A 13,357-nucleotide genomic window follows, 5' to 3' on the forward strand; every position below is an offset into this window, starting at 1 on the left:
AAAACAATCTAACAAATCTGGTAACTTGCCACAGAATGTTGTTGCATTGCTTTGGTAAGTTCCATGTGGTTATCTGAATGGAAACCAGGTGCTCTGTGGTTGTTTTTGTTTGTTCTTATTGCTGCATCGTCAGCTTGGTGTGTCTACAAGTAGCCTAACAAGCTCGACGGGACAAGCTCGACGGGAGCCCTCACATCAAAAGCTTAGCTAATGGCTGATAAACTCATTGGGCTGGCCAATCAGGACAACAAATGAGCACGTATGCACCCAAGATGGCACGAGTAAAAACCTCTGTGTGCTTCCTAATCCAAATATTCTCATTAGGTTGTTCAGAAGGATCAGGTTTCCGTTTTATGGAAAAGCAATAAAATATCAAATATGCGATGGGTTAAAGCAGCAGTTTGTTATAAAAAAAAAGGAGGATGTATGTGTGGTAAAGAATGACAAATGCAGATGGAGTGAGCCATGCTGGTATGATGTCATAGCATTTTTACTATACTTAGACAAGACTAAGAGTCCTTGGGGTTGGAGAGCAGACAAAAACAACACCTGGGAAACACACACAATGAAGGCATTTATCAGAATTAAATCTACATCATTTGACATGATTTACCTGACATGGAAACTGGTATAAAGTTGCAACAGATGCTGTGGTTCATTTAAAGGTTGCTAACAGCATGTAAAAATATTTAATTCCTCTTAAAGCCCCTTGTCCAGGGCTGCATGCAAAAAATCTCCAGACACCCAAAGCTGGAAACTAAAAATACTTGTTGTACCACGGCCAAGGCTTACTTCAGCAAATCTTTGTGCTTTGCTGGCTAAAAAAGCTTTGCTTTCTCTGCAATTGTTAAATGAGATGAACATTTGTGCACCAAATGCTGCCATGTTGAGGAAAGACAAAAAAGAGACCAGAGCTGCATTAATGTTTGAAGGAGTAAAGTTTAATGGGGTCATGACTTTCTTTGTCAGAGGTCAAATATATTTAATTGCTTTCTGGAACAAAAAGCACTATCAGAACCATTTCTACATTTGCTTAGCCAACTAAAAGTCTCTACATTAGATTCAAGACTAGGGTGAACAAAAAAAAAAAAAACAGGAACCCCTTTCAAGCCACTCAGGCATACAACGGGGCATTACTTTTGACAAATGACAGACATCTTGCTTTATCAAAAATTGGGAGAATTGCTAGCACAAATGATCTACCTCATTTCCTCAAAACACTGTTCCCATCAAACCATTTTAATCTCCCCTTATCAAAAGGATGCATTGTTCCCCTGCTCTTTCCTCTTGCATCTTGGTGATCCCTTTCCTCTGATTATGCTCTACCTGGCTGAGATTAGTGTTACTCTGCTGAAGAGTAATAGTGGCCGCAGTCTGACTAATTGGTCATCATCCTTCTGCTCCTTGGGCCCTACCACATGTACATATAGACAAAAAGAAATGCTGATAGAAAAGAGAGAGTGCTGCTGGATAGACAGAGGTACATAGAGGCAGGTCTTATGTTTGCCCCGTGATGAAAGAATGAGGCAAATTACTGCGGGAGAGAGGGCGGACTGTGACCTTATTGACCAGAGTGTAACTGAACAGGAATATGAGCTTACAGCCAAAGTCACAGTGGGCTAAGCTGATGAAGCGGCCAGTCGTTTTCCGATGTAGATGCTGAAAATAGAAAAAAAAAAAAGGTTTTAATGATTCATCTAAACTATACATATTCTCGAAGTTTTGGGGTTTATACTAAAAGTGGGAACCTTTGCGTAATATATTGGAAATGGAAACAAGAAAATGTTCCACCAAATTTAGCCAGGAGTGCTCTTGTACCAAGTGGACAGTTGAAATGCTTTTAACATTTAGATGTTTTATTGTATCTCTGGTTAGCGCAGTCACGTCCAAGTTTGAATGTACCTCTTATCTATTCTCCACCCAGTAATATTTGTGAGAAATTTTGCTAAATTTGCCAAAAAAGCAACATGCATAAAACAGGAATGGATAAACTGTTTTAGGGACATTCAAAATTGTAAAAAGACCACCACAAGATCGCCTTTCTTTGCATAGAAAATATGATGGAAAAACATCCAGAGATGCTGCATTGTAAATTAACTACTGACATTTTCTGAAATGCCTTCATGTCTGCATTGTTCAGTTCTAGAAATTAAATATTTGTCCATCTCTTCTGAAACAAATGTTAAAGAAAAGTTTTAAATAAACTTCCAAGAGGTTGTGTGTGTGTTTACTACCCTTAAATATGTAAAAAAAAAAAAAAGAAGAATATGTTAAATTAATGGCTCTACCAGTTTGTTACACTAAATGCTTCAAAGAGATATTACAGATTTTTTGATTTGGGTTTCACTGGAGCTATCAGGATTGCATTACCTCCTTTGCCAGCCACTAAGTGCTGCAGAAGCATGCTAATCAACCCATTCATTTCACTCAGATGTTTGGCAGAAGGGAAAGACCTAAAATATCTTTGTCAGTGGGCTTGTTAATTAGATTATTGCCAGTTCTAAAGCAGATTTCTGACATCCTAAAGCAACTCCTATATAAAACACATGATGACGATATTATATGAAAAGCCTTCATTATACTCTACTGCTTTAGACAGTTGTTCTCATAAGGTGTAGTTATTTACACTGAACACAATGTTGGTTTTATGCATGAGCCATGTAAGGTACGGTAAGGTAAGTTTATTTATATAGCGCTTTTCAGTAACAAGACATTCAAAGCGCTGTACATGAGGAAGAACAATTACAATACAATCACAAAGAAAATAAACAGATACAGACAGAGAAAAACAAATCAAATGACACTTATAATCTTTGGGAGTAATAATAATTAATAATCCTTCCAAGTTTACTGGTAGAAATTGGTTCCAAGCTACTCTTAATAATAAAGCATCTTATGCTAAAAGAAGATGATAATATTGATAGTCTCATCATTCCACTGAATTCTAACCAGGGAAGCTGAGTCACTGGTACAAAACAGCTTTAATCCACATTTTCAGGTGCTAATAATATATTGCTTTTACTGGTACTGAAGTCCAGGGTGTACCCCGCCTCTCGCCCATAGACTGCTGGAGATAGGCACCAGCTCCCCCCGCAACCCACTATGGAATAAGCGGTAGAAAATGACTGACTGACTGACTGGTACTGAAGTTTAACTAAGTAATAACAGTCCATTGTAGTCTAATTAAGAAAGCTGGGTCATTGGTGTAAGAGCAGCTAAAGTCCAAATTACTAATAATATTTGGTTTTCACTGGTAATCCTTCTGATAAAACTAAAAATCAATGAAAAAGTAATAAAATACTAATAATGATTGGCTTTTGCTGGTAATCCTTCTGAGAAATCTGAAAATCTATGAAAAGTAATGAAATCACACAGTTAGGTAAAGTAAGATAGGAGGAAAAAAAAATCATATTTCAGACTATTCTTAGCAGAATAGAGTCTGAAATAGTACAAAAAACCTCAGCAGGGGTAAGCAACACACGCATAAGTAAAGATTTAGCAAGGGTACGGTGGAATCTTGAGGGTGCGAATATATATAAGTCTGAGTGTGTTTGCAAGAATTAGACTGTCAACACTGATAGAAGCACCATTGTCCTTGAGAAGAGAGGTGAAAGTTTTATCAATCGGCCCCATAGTCCTATCAGCACACAGCTGGTAGGGGAGTGCTGGGGAAGAACATCGTGTTTATATAACATCCAGGAGATATTTTGTCGATAGCCAGTTAGCAGAAGTTGCCAAGGCCACATTGGGGCGCCAGATTTAGAAAAACAATAAATGTTGTGGTTCAGGCAGTTGTGAATTTCCAACTAGCTTAAGAGTTTTACTGGTATGTCTCAATTGCGAATCCAAATAGCCAAATTTGGAGCGTATAACTTCTCCAAGATTACATCCTTTAACCTCTGAGTCCAACCACTGCCAGGCTGCGATTCTGTTCAAGAATCGTGTCCAGCTTGCGATTCTGTTCTCTTAACATTCCAGTCTGAGTGTTGATCGCTCTACAGACTCCATCCAACATCGCAGGAAGCTTTGGAATACTTTGAACAGCTGCCCACGTTTTGCAAATCACTCGATAAGCCAGGTAACCACCAACTCCAAAAAGCAGAAATCCTGTTATCAAAAGTCCAAATATGTACACGTTCTATGTCCTTGACCGACATCGTAGTCAGGCACACAATCTTCCACTGCTGCCAAGAATCCATTGTGTATCCAGAGAAGAACGTCCCGTCTGGACAAGAGGATCTCCTTTACCCTGTCTTCCCGTAGGAAAAAAACATTTAATCAATTACGAGAGTCCAGCTGACCAAATCTATAATTTAAAAGTTTGGAGGATATGCAAAGCGAGGCTCTGAGAAAAATACAGACAAAATGCAGAAGCAGGGATCAGCAGGGAGGGAGGGAGAGAAAACGCCTGTGTTTTCCACCGAGAACAAGAGAAAAGTACTCCAATTAAGGCATACCAAGGTTTTAAAAACCTCTAAAATGATCTTTAGTACTGTTCCTCCAGTTTAAATTGCTAGAGTGACTGGATGTTTTTCTAGCAGTATAAAGCACAGAGTAAGGCAGGGCTGCTCCTTCCCAACCTCTTGCTGCACACTGCTAGTCAGCTGGCTGAAAGAGGGCTGCCACAGTTTTACTTCTGTAACAAGAAAAACAAATTCCTGTCATTGTAAATATTTATTGGATGGTCATGGTGTGGAAGGAAGCGCCACCCATCAGGTTAACATTGTTTTAAAATGACGTCTGTTTGTTAGCCAACTGGTTAGTGGATCAAACTGCTTGACTAGTTAATTAACTTATATGAGCTCCTTATACCTCCACAAGTACTAAAAAACAGCTACCAAAGTAAGTTTATATTTTTCCATAAATATGCTGAGGTAAACCAAAATCAAGATATCAATACATATATGGCATAATTATGGCTGTAATAATCAATATCTCATATTTTTAGTAGCAATAGAAAGATTAGTTACTTCTTTGTTTTAAATAAAAGCAATTAGGACATGTGTTACAGTTACATTTTGGGGTTGATACCCCAACAATAAACTGACCCAAAGCATTTTTAACACAGACTGAACTAGAGTAACTATTTGATAGAAAATTAATGAAGGGTTAAAAACAACATGACCATATTTGCTTGAGACACCACGAAATGCTTTGTTTTGACTAGAGGCATTTGAAGATGACAAAAAGCAGCTTTGGAAATGTATCCACTCTGATTGTGTATTAGCTCAACTCTTCAGTGACATCATGTTTCTCTGAACTGAGGTTGTTTATACTGATGTCAGCTACAAGTAATCAAGCTATTAGTGGCTGTTAGTAACATGTGGTTTTCTCTGAGGTCTGACCTACTGATAAAGATTTAGTCTGATTCTGATTTTCTTCGTCGCCACTTATTTGTGTTCATTCATTCCATTTTAATTCAACAGTTAAATATAACAAACACCTATGGAGATACAAGAGGTTTTAAATCCAACAGAAAATGAAGGGATTACAAGATCATTTAGACTTTTATTAATTTGTCAGTCTCATATATAAGTCTTTCACACCTCAAAACATAAACTGACAGAAGGTGAGTTCTTGATAATATGCCTCACCCGACTCCAAGTGTGAGCAGATGTGAAGCCAGCAGGGAGGGAACAAGAATGAGGAGAACGTCGGAGGAGAAGATTCCTCTTTTCATCACCTCTGTCTTCCTAACACTGAGCGAGCTTGGCTGTTTCGGGTGCTGAAACACAAACTCTCTGCAGAGAGAGGAGTGAGGAGTCAGAGATAAAAGATGAAAGGATGAAGGACCCAAAAATGGAAAAAAAATAGAGATAATGAGAGCACTAGAGAGGACTGCGAAGAGGAGCAATACAGGCAATCTGAAAGCAGTCAGAACTGCTACCCATCAAACAAGTTTATTATAGTGGAGATTTAATGTCAAGTGTGGCACAGTAAATAAAAATGAAGGGGATCCAAGTTCCTCAAAGGTATAATTCATAGATAAAGACAAAAACATGTTTGCTGTTGAAGTTAACCCAAACAAACACCAAACAAACTGAATTTTAAATTGCTTGTTGAGATATGTGAGTGGAATAGACCTGCATTATCAACTACAGACAAAACATCATAAAATATTTATACTTTCTTGTATCTTATTTTTATCATGAAGGAATAATTTTTCAGAGAGTCACATCACTGTCAGATATTAAAACTGTTGTTTAACCTCAAATCTTTACAAAAAACACTTTTTTTGTGTGTTTCCATTTGTTAATGAATATGCTTTGGTAAAAATCTTTGAAGCCAAAGTATTTGCCTGAGGTTTCTGTTACTTTAGCAACCAGAGATAAATCTTACTTTGGTGGCATATTTTCAGGTCTACTGGACCAATCCCACACCCAGTCTGTGTCCACCCGTCGCTCAGCTTCCTCCTGCATGATCCAAAGGGAATCAAACCACAGTCAGTTATAATAAAGAATGAAATACACATAAAGGATATTTTTGAAGATATTATATAAAACAGGATTAGACAAGACTAACAATCATAGAATGTTTCAAACAAATAAAATGCTAAATTAATACATCTTTTAAATTATTCGGATTTTTTAAAGATGTTTGTATCCTGTTATAGTCTTGGAATTCTTGAACACGGGTTGCTCTTTATGTTTGTCAAACAGCTCTGTCATGGAGGCGTCATGGAGCCACAGGTTCATAAATGAGTACCTGTATTGGGACACAGTCACTGTCTTGCTCACTGGTGGGTCTTGGAGATCCAGTGGACTGTGGCGTTGTCACCTGTGGAGGACTACAACCAAACAGACTGTTGTAATAAGCCAAGAAAGGAACCAATAGCAGTGTAAAATTTAAACGTTGCCAAAATTATGAAAATGCAAACACTGGAAAATTACAGTGTCTGCAGTATCATCACCTGTCTCTACTCCTCTCACACTCTAGCTGTGCCTCAAGGAGGATTCTCTCTAGCTCCCCCTGCAGGGCAGAGGAGATACTGTCCTGAGGTCCTGTGAGACTCTCTCTTCGGCTCACAGCTGCAATCAGCTCTTCCAACTCAACCCAGGAACCTGAATAGGAAACAACAATCATCACAGTGAATGAAAATCACATCTGGGACATTTCATTACACTCTGAATGGGCTATATTTTTTCTCCTAAGGTAGAAACAACTAAATACTGATAAAAATATCCTGTTTGCGGAGTTTGAATTTAATACAACTTTCTATGAGGGAAATGTTCATTTAAAATTCCGATGTTCAGTTTAGGAGGAGAAATCCTTATTTTCAGTCTCAAATGTTGTAATGCTCACCTTCAAAACTTTATCAGTCATGGTTTAAAGACAACCTATAGTGCCCTCTGTTGGCTGGTGCAAGAAAGTAAAACAAACAAATACTTATGCTTTTTTAGTAAAACTGTGCCTATATGTGTTTTACAATGAAAGTATTAAACATAAAAAAAAAACAAAAAACAACTTTTCAAATGAATACTACATGTGGAACTGTCAGTGGTCAACAGTACAAAGCAATCCTATCACTTTGCAATCATCCGGGGTTAAAACTGTTCTAAAGCAAGTACACACCAAAGAAGGCAGTGATCTCAATCGATTGGCTGGAACTGTTACTAGGGAGAGTTACCACTTTGGTCCATGAGAAAGCAAACATAAACTGGGAATTAGAGGACAGATCTAAGTGGACAGGTTTCATGTTCACAGGGAAGAAGTTTGAGTGTGACAAGGATGCAAACAGGAGGAGAGAACATTTGTGCAAGAGGCATTAAATTGGAACACAGGCATATATAGAGAGAAGTTTTGAGGGCAAACTTTAAAACTTTTGAGACTGAAAATAAGAATTCCTGCTATTTTTCCGTCTTCTTTTACATGCATTAAGTCATTGAAAGAAAGGCTGGGAAATTAAGCTTTTTTCTATTTGCATAAACATTTATTGTGTGATCCTTAACAAATATATTTAAAAATATAAATAAAATGTGCTAATAAAGTTTTTTTGATGAGTGTAGGTAGATAGGTAAAAATAAGTAAGATTTCAAATGTGAAAAGGAGTAAAAACATACAATTAAAATAATTTATAAAAGTCCTTTTAGAACACTCAGGGTTAATTGGCCCCTTCACCAATTTGTTGCCCGGTTTCATATTCATATGATTTTTTTGCTTTGTACTTTAATTTCCTACCTGCAGCAAAGTATTTTGTAACCATATACCTAACTGTTGTGCATCAGTTTATTTAGTATTTGTGATGAAATACAAAGAAAAATAATCATAAAAATGCTAAAAGCTAATTTATAATGTAATTCAGTTTTATGATAGTTTAAGGTTTCATATTACACATTCACTGATTATGATTCTAATTCCAGTTTGGACCAATTATTTCTTATTAGCCATAAGAAATTATGACTTTTGATCAAACTAACATAACTCTAGGCATGCTCCTGCAAATAGATAGTATTTATTATAGTAAAATAATCAGATTTCCTTGCAGCAAGGTACATATTAACAAATGACATAAAACTACATATATCACTTGTATGCAGAATTAGTACAAAACATCCCCAAGGTTAGTAGGGAACTGACGTACAGTTGGTAAGAAACGTCCCTTCGCAGAATGCTATCTGAAAAAGTCAGTCACAAAACCTGCAAAAGTTAAAAATGGCAAAGGAATCTGTTTCAGTGTAATCTATGTAAAATGTTTGTGTGCCTGTTGTGCACTGACGTATGATGACTCACAGGTGTCTCAAATGCCCTGACGTGACCTTAAAAGACCTACAAGACTTTGCTGAATTGGCTACCGCTGGGTGAAACAAATTTATTGAACAGATTTGTGCAAATAAAATGAGATAAAGACAAAAACAGAGAAATCTTGTACATGTCTTTCTGTCAGAGTTCTCAAAATGTCCACAGCAGAATGTATGAATGAATGGACACAGAGGCTTACTGGGTACTAGAGCAGGAAGGATTTAGACATGCTCGCTGGTGTGTATGGTGTGCATAGGCCCACAGCTAAACAGTAGGGCACAGCTAACTCAGGCTGACAGTGGGCTGGTTTACATAAGATCTTATTTCTGCTTCAGATTAGCCATTCACCCTTTCTCGTTCTCCTTCTTGTTTCTCTCCTGCGATGCCGTTTCTCTCTCTCTTACATGGACAACATTTTCAAAATATCTCACCTAATCTACCTGCAGAAGTATACATTTTCCTCCTCGGATCTCTCTAATGTTCACCTTAACCAGGTTTACAAGTCCATGTAACAAACAGTAGCTGAGGGGGTATAAGCACATGTGGACGCTTTGCTGTGTCAGAGGGTGGGAGGGCAGAGGGAACTGTGCCATTGGCTTAGTTATTTTACAGAGAGGTTGGTATGACATAACTTTGCTCTGCCTGACTTATCTGTAGCCATTTTGGATCAGTTTCTATGCAGTCTTATACACAGTTGTCTGTGCAGCTGCCAAATCAGCTTTATGTAACATTGACAAGAGCTGGATGCTGAAAGATTCACTGAGTTGCAGCACAACAGATTAATGATTGATTTCCTGAGGAGTTCTTCGTACTAAATTCTATGGTTTTCAAAAGAAAACAAAAAGAGCTTTCCGTGTGCCATAAAAAAAAAAAATTAAAGGTTACGAATTTACAATTAAGTTTTTTTTAAAAAGTTAGTTTTTTTAATGAATGAATATTGAAACACTTTTAACTAAAAAGAAGGTAAAAATCAGTTATATCACATTAGCTACATCTTATTTATTAAAGATGCCATTAAGCCCGAGTGCTACCATTTTCTTATCAAAAAACCACCAAGCCAAATCCAATAAAACTTGGTGGAGAGGTGAAGCATAATGCTCCAGTTGAAATTATGCCATCTCAACTCCATCTGTGTTAATGATTTAATGATGCCTCATCAAAGAATTTGAATTTGTAGAAGCAGACTGAGGCTTTGCATTTATCTTTTTTATTACTAGAATTTTGTAACTGACTAATTAAAATTGCAGTGCAGGGTGAATCATACAGTAAGAGGGTTCTTCAAATATTTAGAGATGCACCAATCAGAATTGTTTGGCCAATTTCTGATCTCTGGTTTATCGTTCGTTCGTCGTCTTCCGCTTATCCAGGACCGGGTCGCGGGGGCAGCAGACTCAGCAGAGACGCCCAGACGTCCCTCTCTCCAGACACCTCCTCCAGTTCCTCCAGGGGGAGCCCAAGGCGTTCCCAGGCCAGCCGAGAGATATAGTCCCTCCAGCGTGTCCTGGGCCGTCCCCTGGGCCTCCTCCCGGTGGGACGTGCCTGGAACACCTCCCGAGGAAGGCGTCCAGGAGGCATCCGGTATAGATGGCCGAGCCACCTCAACTGGCTCCTCTCGATGTGGAGGAGCAGCGGCTCTACTCAGAGCCCCTCCCGGACGGCCGAGCTCCTCACCCTATCTCTAAGGGAGTGCCCGGCCACCCTATGGAGGAAGCTCATTTCAGCCGCTTGTATCCGTGATCTCGTTCTTTCGGTCATGACCCAAAGTTCATGGCCATAGGTGAGGGTAGGAACGTAGACCGACCAGTAAATTGAGAGCTTTGCTTTTCGGCTCAGCTCTCTTTTCACCACAATGGACCGGCACAGCGCCCCCATCTCTGGTTTATGTGAAGCTTTAATCTGTTGACAGCAATCTAAGCCAATTCTGGTTACTCCTTAAGAACTACAAAATCATAACATATAAAATCATGTATTTTTCAAATCTTATTGCTGTGGGCAGTTAATAGTTATTTATATTAGGAGCAGAAGGAGAGTCACTGTAAAACAAAGACAAAAATATAGATAAATAACTTTTAAAACTACCATTAGGATCTTATGTTAGTGTGGCTGGCATCACCAAAACAATTGAGTTTTTGTATATTTTCTATAGAATGCAGTTGCTTACCATAACTGATATTTCCAAAAGCTACCAGTATTTCCAAAGCCAGCATATTTCATAACAGATAAAGGTCAAAAGCTTAAAAGGTAAAAACTGATTAACGTTAATTGCAGACCATTGGCCTTATTGTTATATGTTGAAAGCATTGCTCACTCTTTATTGCTGCCTGAAGAAACCAAAAACATGCCTGCACATGTCGTTAAAGAAAAATCTTTTGTGTTTTGTATGTCTTAATATGAACATCTTACTGGTCCTCAAAGTATTTACATTTGAATATTATTCACTCAGTAGTAGCATCCACAGCAAACAATGTTCATATTAGCATAACGATAGCCATACTTTTAAAATTCTGACTGATTAAACAAGATACTAGAATTTGGAAATGGCATCAAATAGTTCTAGCAATGTTTTATGACAGAATCAACTGGTGCTTCATAAACGATGACAGTCCACATTTTTCAGTGTTTAAATATATCAACCAACTACATGTACTGTGGTGAATTTCTTTTTCTGTTTTTGTGTTTAAGAAAAATCTGGTAAATCATATATTAAAGGGGATAATTTTGCCATTTCTTAATTTTCTGTTAAATTCAGAACTACTACTTTCATCGAGGAAGACAAATAAGAATCGGTAGGTCAGAATTGAAAGAAAATCGGAAATTGATATTGACCAGAAAAAGTCTGATTGATGCATCTTTTTGTGTGTTTTTTTCTTTTTTTTTTTACTTTACTCACCGTTTGGTTCGACTTGGCCATCAAATCTGTCCAATTAAAGAAATTAAAATACTTAAATTTACCCACAAAAGGGAACATCTTGTTCAGAAATGATATTGTATTTCAAATAGAGCTTTTCAGAGAGCTAACAGTGTTATGCAATCTATTACCTACACTTAAGTCTGATGGTAAAGGCTTCTTAAAACAAACTGATGAATTCAAATTTTTGACTTTTAAGTAAAAGTACGCATGCACAGCAAATATCTAGTTAGGCTATATCACACAGTGTAAATAAGCTTTTCAGTGTCAGCATCACAATACTTTATATTTTTATTTATTAGTGTGCTAGTATGCATCTTGCAAGGTAAAGCGTCTCCAAGAGCAAAGAAAGAGCAATGGGGCTGTTGGTGTCCTTGTAATTTAGAGTGTTATAACAAACACTGTAACAAACCCTCAGGTCTATTTTCCAAAACATGTCCTTACTGTTTTGCCACTCCTTCCACTGATCCATTTGTTTTACCCAGCATCCTCTGTGCCAAGCAGTGCAGCCTGCACAGAGGAGCTATAAGTGTCAGAAAATCTCCACAGCCTAATTGGTTTACAGAGATGCAAAAAGGTGAGTCAGGGAATCCGTTTACACAATAACCGAGGCAGTGGCAACAACAATGACAACAGTAAATGTGGCAGTGCCTTGTTTTGACTGTCTAATGCCAAATGTCTTAGAATAATCACAGATAAATTAGTTTTGATCGGACCTACATATAAATGCATTCTATTTATTTATTTTCTGGGAAATAACAGTAAGACAAAAAACAAAAACAAAGCCTTGTTTCCACACAGAAACAGTTTATTTTTGGAACAACAACGATCAGCCTCAACGCTGTGAAAGACAAACGTGTATCTGTTATGATACAAGAGTAGGAGCACGGCCTGGTTCACACCTCAGCATCACTTACCGTAAAGCCCGTCTTCTGGTGTCTCCGTGTCGGACTGAGACATTCTTGCAGGGTAGAGGTTGGAAAAAAGAGTTCAGAGAGATGCTGAGACGCCGACCGGAGAGGGTAAACAGGTGAAAAGGATGTCTGTCCTCTGAAAGTCTCCTTCAGTCACTCTTGTGTTTGGACCTACGTTGTGGACACCGGGCACTAACACTGCGCTAATCCGCTCCCCTCCCCTCCCCGCCCGGACTGTCTCCCGTGCTTCCCCCGCCTCCATCCGTTTTTTCCACGTGTCACAAGGACAGAGGTAAATAAAACAGCCTGTAATCTCAGCTGGTAAAAAAAAACAACTCACTGACTTTAGGGTTTATGGCGCTGTCTTGACATTCATCCGTTGATCCCTCATCATTTGGGAGAAATTATTCAGATTAAATTAGATGATTACAGCTTTTAGATTTTTTTAAAGCTACACAAAACATTACGAATGAAATGTTATGAGAAACTAAAAGATATTATCTTTGGCTTGCTTGAATTAACAAAGAGTAAATTTTGTATGTATTAGAATAGATTTTGATTTGAACCTACCCTCAGCAACACAGGAGGATGGGCTAGTTTTAAATTAAGAACCAACACAGTAGTATGATTTGAATTATCATTGAAACATTTTATTGTATTATTTACTTCAAATGTTGAAACTGACAAAAATAGCTATTTTATTAAAATAATTGCAAAAGTATTCATACCCTTTGAAGTTGGGTGGGATTTTATATAACAGCCCAACACAAACAACTCTGAGCAGCTAACTCTGCCC

The 13,357-nt window shown here is 37.9% G+C and overlaps 1 protein-coding gene across 1 annotated transcript; it reads right to left on the minus strand.

The window, feature by feature from the left end:
* Positions 1–919: 919 nt before the first annotated feature.
* Positions 920–12,776, minus strand: zgc:73226 (uncharacterized protein LOC402792 homolog). Its single transcript, XM_047372032.1, has 6 exons — positions 12,565–12,776; positions 6,911–7,061; positions 6,706–6,787; positions 6,340–6,413; positions 5,595–5,741; positions 920–1,659 (listed from the first exon to the last, which is right to left on the minus strand). Exons 1-6 carry the CDS (start codon positions 12,605–12,607, stop codon positions 1,620–1,622), a joined length of 537 nt encoding a protein of 178 aa, XP_047227988.1. The 5' UTR covers positions 12,608–12,776; the 3' UTR covers positions 920–1,619.
* Between the last annotated feature and the right edge of the window lie 581 nt (positions 12,777–13,357).

This window comes from Girardinichthys multiradiatus, chromosome 8 (assembly GCF_021462225.1).
Source record: "Girardinichthys multiradiatus isolate DD_20200921_A chromosome 8, DD_fGirMul_XY1, whole genome shotgun sequence".
Lineage (NCBI taxonomy): Eukaryota > Metazoa > Chordata > Actinopteri > Cyprinodontiformes > Goodeidae > Girardinichthys > Girardinichthys multiradiatus.